We start from the raw sequence: 9,830 nt of genomic DNA, 5'->3' as shown, positions 1-9,830 counted from the left end.
TTAGCTGTAATTTACCCCAAATGTCTTCTAAGAGCCCAGTAAGCAGTGGAAGTGTTGTTAATGCTGCTAGACTATATTGACCTACCATGGTCCAGCAAATTCTCTCATTCAGCACATCAGGTCCTGAGAGTGTCAGATAAAAAAGGTTCAACCTATAACACTGTTTCATTATTTCAACAGAAGGTCAAGTTGTATTTGAGCTGAAATGGATGTATCATGGATTTTCAGGAGCATAACATGCCATTTGTTTTTTGAAGAAATGCCAAAAAAAAAAAAAAATCAGAACCCTCTGCAGTGCTGCAATACACAAAAGTTTATTTTTAAGATCATTTTTCTTTTTTGAAAGCAAAATATGATGAAACGTAACAGCAATGTATTTTGTACAACAAAAACTGTTTTTTATATGAGAACAGACAATCCATGAGGAGTTTTTAAGTCTTAGAACTGCTTCCCTTTTTTAATCATGCTTTCTTGTGGTCAACAAAAAGTTGTCACAGAAGATGTTACGGCAGTCAATCAGCATGGTATTTTCCCTCAGATTCTCGTCAGCTGGTGCCACAGGCTGGAGGGTAGGATGCTTTCTACTTTTTCCATCACAAAATTTAAAGGGGCGAAGAGAGTGCTGAGAAACTGCAAAAAAATCAGATACACAGAGAGATCAAGAGCATGTAGACAACAAACTCTAACAAAGCTGTGCACCTGAGCTATTATAGATCCACACCTAGAAAGTCCTCTGGGATGATACTAATTGAATAATTTATTTTTAAAGTACTTCCACAGATGCTAAATCAGCCATCCCCAGATTAAAAACAATGTTGCTTTCAAACATACACTGGTTTACATCATGTTGCCAAATAACACAGTCTTTTGCTAACTGAAGACCATAATTCAATTAGCAGATACCTGCATGATATGTTGTTAGAGCAAGCTGGTCCATGGACATTAGAGAGACAAGATGGGTGATGAATCATCTCAGCCAAATATCTGCAAGCAGTCTCATTTTTCAGAGGGAAAGTCTACACAGCAAAGTTATTTTGAAATAACAGCCGCTATTTCAAAATAGCCTTGCAAGTGTCTACACAACACAACCACTATTTTGAAATTGTACGAGGAATAGTGCCTAGTTCGAGATAGGTATTTCAAAGTGGGGTCTGTGTAGACAGGGAATAGAGCTTATTTTGAAACAGGCCATAGTGTGTCCAGTGGCTCTATTTCGAAATAGGCTCTGTTGTGTGAGCCCTATTTCGAAATGAATTTTTTGTGCAGTTGCGCTCTTTTGAAATAAAATATTCCAGGACATCTTATTCAGGAATAACACTGCCATGTAGACGTAGCCAAAATGTGCTGTGTGACAAACACAATATCCACTAACTCTGCTTAGTATGCTGCCATGAGAGGGGATTGCAATTTGTGGTTACTACTTGAAGCAAGTACAGTACTGAAAGTATGGCTGTATTCTGACATAGTCCCATCTCCCCGATAAGTGCAGAACATATATATTTGGGCATGACAATTTCAACTTCCACTTTTTGTGTTTTGATTTTTTAAAAAATCACCTCATTCTGAATGCTGCTGCATCCCAGGTAACATACAGTAAACTCAGCTCAAAGGCCACGATACAGAATATAAAATCTACACGTCCAGGCTTTCGCTTGAAACATCTCTCTATTTTTTGTTTCCATTACTGTGTGATTTTTCCCTTGAAAATATTGTTGATTCTAGAAATATGCTTGAGATGTTCATTGTTTAGCCAAAGATTACAATACTTGAAAGGTATCAGCCAGTAAAACAGCTGCAAGCAGTTTCATGTTTATCCGTGTTTTGTGAAAAGTTAATTTTAAATGAAAACATATATGCTGTATATATTTTAACTGTACAAATAAATGTTATAAATACTTGGCCTGCATCATAGCTGAGGGTGTATCTTTTTTCAAAGATTCTCCTAGAAAAGACATTTTCCAAGGAACAACCTGTTTGTTATGGATGAAGTCCGTGACTAGTGATAAGAGAAGGTCACAAACATGCCCTTTGTCTCATTCCAAGGAAGCTAGGACACTGTACCAAGCAGGTGTGGTTGTGAAAGTCAAGATGAGTTATACAGCTCAGTGCTGACCAAGTCTTGTATTGAAGTTTCTGTCTGAGATGTCACTGGAAACACGTAACACTTTATAAAGTGATTTTGTTCAGATTGTATTTCCTCTGTTGTGGTCAGCTTGTTGAGGCAAATGAATATGCCCAGACCCTTTCCCCACTTTGAAACCCCAATATCTTACTATGGTATGGTTCATGTTTTTCTGATTTGTACTTTTAATTTGCACCTGAAACATCCCACAGAACTAGAAGAAGGTAAATGCTGTAATTGGTGCAAATTAAATTTGACTAATTTTTTTAAATAAATGAAATTAGCACCATGTAATTTTTTGGTGTTTGTTTTTTTGCTATTCACAGTACTATGTTTCTGAAGTAACTTCATACATTTCCTGTAGCTGAAACTTTGCAGCCTGCCTGCAGTTAGAAATGCACCAAGGCACTGCTCCAGCTGGAGAAAGTGTGTGCAGTGACAGAGACCTACAAAATGTAATATTTAAATGCATGAGGGAAATTCTGTTCCCACTGAAATCACTGGCAAAACTCCCATTAACTTCAATGGTGTCAGGATTTCACCCTTGGATTTATGTCACCCCATGAGAGGGACACTTGCCAAGAGACATCTACCAGTTCATGGCAGTCAGATAAGTCTGTAAGGCTGAGGGTTCCAGAGGCTTCCTCCAGTAATACCCAGTTCTGATTCCCAGCTCCTGCTCCACTACAAGGGTATCAACCCATGAGCTAAATATGAAGGAGCTCTAACCACTAACTTGCACGGAAGTCAGTATGTTCAGTGTTCCTGATGGGTTCCTTTCCCAGGATGCAATGAAGAATCCAATTTCAAGCCAGCAACCCTGTAAAACACGCCATCTCCTCTCACCTTACTGCATTCCATACATTTGGGCCACAGCTACACATCCCCAGCCATCAGCTCTGGTGCTGGCAGAGCTATGTGAAGCAGGTTTCTAGAAATAGCAAATGGGAAGGCATACTCACGTGGCTAATTAGCATAGCCTTGTGAGATTTCAGTCTCAGCAGAGGGGGGAGCTGGCAGTTAACATGCCGTGTGGACATGCCTCTGCCAGCTAAACCCCTCTGTGTCGCCAGTCCCTTATCCCTAAAAAAATTCAGGGATAAGGGACTGGTGACAGAGGGGGTTTTAGCTGGCAGAGGCACATCCACAAGGCCTCCTTACTGCTCTCAGACCTCTCTGCTGAGAGCGAAATCTTGCACAGCTATGCTATTAGCTGCATGAGTATGCAAATAGGGAGCTATTTGCAATTTCCAGAAACCTGCTCAGCATAGCTCTGCCAGCAGCGGAGCTGAAGCCTGGGGCCATGTAGACGTGGCCATAGTGGAAGACCCAGTAGCTGATATTTAATTTGTTCAACTACAGGACAGCTTTCAGCACTTGGAAAGCTTTTAGTACTCGTGTTCTCAACCATCACTGGCAGCTGGGCAATCTGCTTTCATGCCTCACTGAGGTACCCTGGAGGATGAGTCTGCATCCTTTACGTTGCTTACGCTTTTTGGCTTTTCTTGTTGACATTGACAGTTTCTCCCGCTGAGACAGAGAAAGAAACAGCACCCGCAATAATTATGTGGTATGAGATTGGCAGAAGCTCTTTTCACATTTTTGTGAGAGACACTGTCAACTTAAATATTTGAAAGTGGCTGACTTAGGAAAAATTCTGTTTTCGGACAGTTTTCAGTATGGTCTGGTTTTAAAAAAAGTCCTAGGGAAAACATTTATAAGAGTACCTTATCTGCTTCCCTGCTGATGCTTATATGAGCCTTTTCAGCAACAAGAAATTGACTAAAGACGACTCAGGTTCAGTCGTTAGACAGGCCTGGATAGACCCCACAGTCAATGTAGCTCTAGGTAAAGAAGGGGTCTCCTTGTAAGATGGACCTCCCAGATTAGGAGGGGAACAGAGAAACTGACCATACACAAAGTGATTTCAAACACTCAGGCCATGTCTACACGAGCCAAAAACTTCAAAATGGCCGTGCAAATGGCCATTTTGAAGTTTACTAATGAAGCGCTGAAATACATATTCAGCACCTCATTAGCATGCGGGCGGCCGCAGCACTTCGAAATTGAGACGGCCCGCTGCCGCGCGGCTCATCCAGACAGGGCTCCTTTTTGAAAGGACCCCGGCTACGTTGTAGTCCCCTTATTCCCATGAGCAGATAGGAATATGGGGACTTCGAAGTTGCCGGGTTCCTTTAGAAAAGGAGCCCCATCTGGACGGGCCGTGCCAATTTCAAAGTGCTGTGGCCGCCCGCATGCTAATGAGGCGCTGAATATGTATTTCAGTGCTTCATTAGTAAACTTCAAAATGACCATTTGCATGGCAATTTCGAAATTTTTGGCTAGTGTAGACACAGCCTCAAAGTAACTAAATTATTTTTTTTCCCTCCAGCTTTCTTCATTGTAATACTATTTGGAGTGACTACTGTAACCACATCTTCAGGCAGAGAAGGGATTGGCAGTGGATGGTATTATTTTAATAAATCTTGATTTCTCCATTTGAATGTCACTCATCTTCATCTAAGAAATGTTCGTAGGCCATGGAATCATGCAAGCATCTGGCTTTTTAGACCGACTTACAGATTTTTTGTACACTATAAAAGAAAGCAAAAGAATAAAAAAGCATCTGTATTACATGCTGACAAATTTATCCCAAACAGGGCAATCAAAAATGTATACTGCTTGCACTCATCTCTTGAGCACCCTCCAAAATTTTTTCATTAGAAGAGCTAGTGGAAATAATCAGAAAATTACTGCCTCATTTCTTCCATTAGCAAGGCAGCCATTTGAACCAGTGCTCCTTTACATGGCATTTTAACTTTACAACCTGGCTCACTACCAGCTCCTTGAGGAAACTTCCTGCCTGCATCTCATAAGACTGCCAAAAACGCAGGCTAGAAATATGTTCTTCCATAACATAAGAAGTGAAAATGCTACAACATGTTGCGATTTGAATGTTAACTATTCCTGAGCTATCAAATCCACTATATTTAATGACTGACTTCTTCCCATTTCACTGTGAGGAAAAGCCATCCCTATCCCCAGGCACAGAATTACACATTTGGCTACATGAGGATTTTCACCTCTCTCTGACAAAGGCAGGTTACTGGACTTGACGGGTCAGTGGTGTGGTGTAGTGTGGCAAATCCTAGGGCTGAAATTCCGTGCTGCATCTTTTGGAGGCACTGCTCATGGGGAGAAGGGAACTAGGGTGAATTTAAGCCACCTTAGCACCCTTGCACCTTAGGGCAGCTCCGCAGCCCCTGCTAGAATGCAGCACAGGGGGCCCTGGGCGATTGTAGACAACAGAATTGCACAGAATCTTCTTGACTTTATGTGCTGCATCTCCATCTCCAGCACCCGCTTACTCTGCTCAGCCTCACTTTGCTCCACGACAGGGTCATGGGAAGACAGCTTTATGGCTGGCTTTGTGCACTGAGGGAGTCCTGCCTTGGCAGGATCTAGGGATTTTAAGGTCCCTTTGTGCCACTCCAGCTTGAACCTCTCCCTTTATGCCCTTGTGAAGATACTTTACATTGCAGTTCCAGGCACAGATTGATAGGAGAGGCAGCAATGCAGCCTTTATAGTTCTAAACAGCTGGCTTGGTTGTGTTCATTATTTATGTTGGAGATTTTACAGATGGCTCTAGTGCCAAACTCAACATAATGATATCAGTGTCTCCTTGAAGGAGGGTGGAGTTAAACCATCTTCGCGTATCAATAGCACAGCCTCTTCAACAACAGCTTCCTCCTGTTACACACGTCATACTTTGTAACTGCCCTGGGCTTGACCAGTGTTCCTTCCAATTTTTTCCCACTCACGAGGGGGAATAAATTTTGTCACGTGCATCAAGGTGTGCTTGGAGGTGCATCACCAATAGAAACACAGGCTGCCTGCTGTGGACGGCTGTGGGTGCTCTGCTAATCAGCTGCATGACACCTGACACTCTCTCGGGCAGCCATCCAAGTGGTCAGCTTACAGGGAATCCTGATTTGGACCCTTGAACACCTGCTTCACCAGCTGCCCAGTAATCTTACCACATGCACCTGGGAGTGACAGCTGGAGAGAGGGACCACAGCTGGCAGATTATTTTTTACGTGCATTGTTATTAATAAAAATAACTCAGATAGCACCACAAATATACAGGGTGCTTACACCATCGCCTGATACTGAATCTTAGCACAGACCCTCACAGAAGCCCATGAGGTGAATGGAACTATCCAACAACCCTGTACTACAGATTCAGTTGCAGGAGAGGGCCTTGAGATAGAAGAGGCAAAAGGGAGTCACGGGCCTAAAAAAAAAAAGAAAAAATCATAAGACAAACCCAGCCAGGAAAGGGCAAGCGAGGACAGATCCTCTGCAGGATGGGTGGAAAGACTCCTTGGAAAAGCGGGTGCTTGGGAGGAGGCAGAAGAAGGAGAGAGAAGGGGGATTGGCAGTTTGGGAGTGAGAAACTACCAAACATGGGAGACAAAGTGTGTGAACTGAGAGGTGGGACACACTGTGAAGACAGCAGTAAAATCAAGGGCTTTGTAGGAGCACATGGAAAGAGCAGAAGACTGTGAGGGAGTGACATGGGTGATGTTGACTGCTGAGCGTAAGGGCCCTGTTTGTGAAGACAGGGCCAATGGGTTTGACGCAATAAGAGATGAAGACCAATTAATGGGACAAGAGGGAGGAAAGTGACTTTCATTATAACTACCCTGAATAGGCTAGAAGCAGAGGAGTGAGAAAAGACAAAGCTTGAGAAGAGTCACAGCGAGGTAGTCATGTTAGTCTATATCTTCACAGAACAAAAAAGCAGTCCTGGAGCACTTTAGAGACTAACAACATAACGTCTTAGGTGATGAGCTTTCGTGAGACAGACCCACTTCTTCACATCTGGATAATTCTGATCAATCAAATTACAGAAATGTACCTCTGCCTGTCATATCATTATTATTACAAGCCTTTAGCAGCAGCATTATCAGAACATCTGAACCCAGCGAGTGCATTACAAAGCTTACTTAACCATGTAAGCTGCATGAAAATCAGCCCTCCAGATGCACAAAGTAGAGGCAGAAATTTCACAGGAAGTCTCATACTCATTCCTTCTTGGGGATCCTCTAAAATATTTACATTGTCTTCACACCAGGACCTAAGTTTCTGAGAGGATCTGCTAAGAAACTGGAAAAACCCAGAGTCTGATTTGCTTTTAATTTGTAGTTCTTGGAATGTCACTGTTTACGGACTGCTTAGTTTGCCCTGAATGGAACTCATCAAGGACACTTCGGGCTTGTCTACACTACCTCCCTACTTCGAAGGGAGGATGGTAAGTCGAGTGATAGGAGTTTATTAAGGAAGCGCTGTGCAGCACTTCATTAAGCTAATTCTCCCCAGCAGCAACTCCAAAGTTTTAAACTTCCAAGTGCCGGCTCACGTGTAGCTGCAGCTCACCCGCCGGTACTTCCAAGTGCCCGAGCAACTTCCTCCCTTCACTCCTCAGAATTTTGAGGAGTAAAGGGACTTTGAAGTTGCCTGGGCACTTTGAAGTACCAGCCTGTGAGCCGTGGCTACACACAAGCCAGCACTTCGAAGTTTAACACTTTGAAGTTGCCACAGAGGGCAATTTGCTTAATGAAGTGCTGCATATGCACCACTGCACTTCATTAATAAACTCCCATCACCCAACTTACCATCCTCCCTCTGAAGTAGGGAAGTAGTGTAGACAAGCCCTTCTTGTATAAACTGGGATGTTTCACTGCTGAATAAGTTATTTCAGTCTTACAGTGAGGACCAGTTAGGTTCTGATCTGGCTGAAACCAGCAGTCCAGGATAATAAAATATATTACTTCAGGTAGAATGCTGTCCCCAGGTCTACCTACGCAATTTCCTCCACCCTGTCTTTCCTCAAGTACTCCTTGTTCATTTTCTGTACCCAGACAAGAGGGTTTTTTTAAACTACCAAGACCTGCTGCAATTTCATTTGTGGGATGAAGCAGGTGTTTATGCAATGGCCTGTCTCTCCCAAGTACTGTGAGGACAAAATGAATAGTATTCAGAAACCTCTATGAGGTAGTCTTCACTGGTCTACACTACCAGGAGGAAATCCACCTAAGTTACACAACTTCATCTACAATAGTAATATAGCTGAAGTTGACATATGTTAGGTCTACACTGGCTGCGAAAGATCGAATGCTTAGGTTCGATCTTCTGGGGCACCGTTTCATAACATGCACGTAACAGTGCGTGATGGGGGTAAATGTCCACCCCAGAACTCTTGGCCAGCCATAAGGATTAAGGAACGTTGGCAGGAGAAGCGCTCCTGTCGACATGCTGCAGTGAGGACAGGGACCAATGTCGACAGCTGCAAAATCGATTTTAGGTGTACCTAAAATTGCATAGCAGCCATCGATGTTCCCATTAAGTTGTAGATGTAGCCATACTTGGATTGACTTACCACATCATCTCCTCTCTGGTGTGTCGACAGAAGACTGTACTTTTCATTGAGGTGGAGTACTATTGTCAATGCTAGAGTGACCAGCATTCGATTTATCACATCTATAGTAGACTTGATAAATTGACTCCTGCTGGATCAATCGCTACCCTTCGATCTAGCCAGAAGTGTACACATACCCTCAGAGTCATAGAATCAAGGGCCAGAAGGGACTGCTAGGCTCTCTTCCTGCACGACCCAGACCATAGAACTTCCCTGAATAATTTCTGTTTGACCTACAGCATAAGTTTCAGAATCAAACATCCATTCTTTATTTTAAAATTACAAGCAAAGGAAAATCCACCACAACCCTTGTTAAGTTCTTGCAATAGTTAATTACAATCATTGGCAAAAATCTGTGCTTTGTTTTAGTGTGAATTTGTCTAGCTTCAGCTTTCAGACACTTGATTTGATTATACTGATGTCAGCTGGATTGAAGAGAACCTGTTCTCAAATATTAGTTCCCCGTGCAGGTGCTTAAAAATGCAAACAGGAGCTATAGTTAGTGTCAGTGAAGCACACCGTATTTGCTAAATTTCTAAATATCAGCTTGCAGCCAGATGAACCTGGATTTAATTTTTAAACTGATGCAAGATGGTTCTCAGTTACACCTGTGCAATGCTTTGGGGACTGACAGGAGTAAAAGGAAGAATAATTCAGCCCCACTAAAATTAGGATGCATTCCTGAGAGTGAGAAACTCTGTGTAGTTTTGCTCTGGTTACAATACATCCCATGATGTTGGTTAAACCACAGCATGTCGATCAGACAAGAGCATTAATTCCACACATGCAATCAAAATGATATTCAGAATATTCAGGTTTTTAGCTATGTCCAAAATTAATCCCCTTAAAAGGGGAAAGGGCACAACTGTGGTTTGTTGGAGGTCTGTTCCGTTGGGCTTTGAGATCACTGCATATCAAAGGGATGTCTGTTATATTACACTTCTTAGGTTTCACACATTTGGGCTACCTCACCTATTGAGTAAATAACAAAAAGGAGAGGGTCTGAGTCTAAATCCCTCCATGAGTTTGCGGATGAAGGTCACAGGCTTTCACCAGACTGGAATGATTTTCATTCTGCCCATTCACAATTCAAAGCCAGCTGCTTCCTGTATTTGTCGATTAAGACAAGCTAAGATATAGTTAAATCCCTACTCATGTCAGTTAACATTGCAAACCTGCCATGTACCTTCAGAAATGTACCCAGGGGGTGGGACACTGCCTATTCC

The 9,830-nt window shown here is 42.6% G+C and overlaps 1 protein-coding gene across 3 annotated transcripts in view; it reads right to left on the bottom strand.

Annotated features, from left to right (window-relative positions):
- Window positions 1–303: 303 nt before the first annotated feature.
- Window positions 304–9,830, bottom strand: part of ST7 (suppression of tumorigenicity 7) — a 246,770-nt gene continuing 237,243 nt past the window's right edge. For all 3 annotated transcript variants that reach the window (XM_075014925.1, XM_075014909.1, XM_075014917.1), the window contains exon 15: window positions 304–630. In XM_075014925.1, the coding sequence (XP_074871026.1) occupies window positions 535–630 (96 nt within the window). In that variant the 3' untranslated portion in view covers window positions 304–534. The remainder of the gene's footprint in view (window positions 631–9,830) is intronic.

Source organism: Carettochelys insculpta, chromosome 1, assembly GCF_033958435.1.
Source record: "Carettochelys insculpta isolate YL-2023 chromosome 1, ASM3395843v1, whole genome shotgun sequence".
Lineage (NCBI taxonomy): Eukaryota > Metazoa > Chordata > Testudines > Carettochelyidae > Carettochelys > Carettochelys insculpta.
This window is presented reverse-complemented; position numbering and strand designations above follow the sequence as displayed.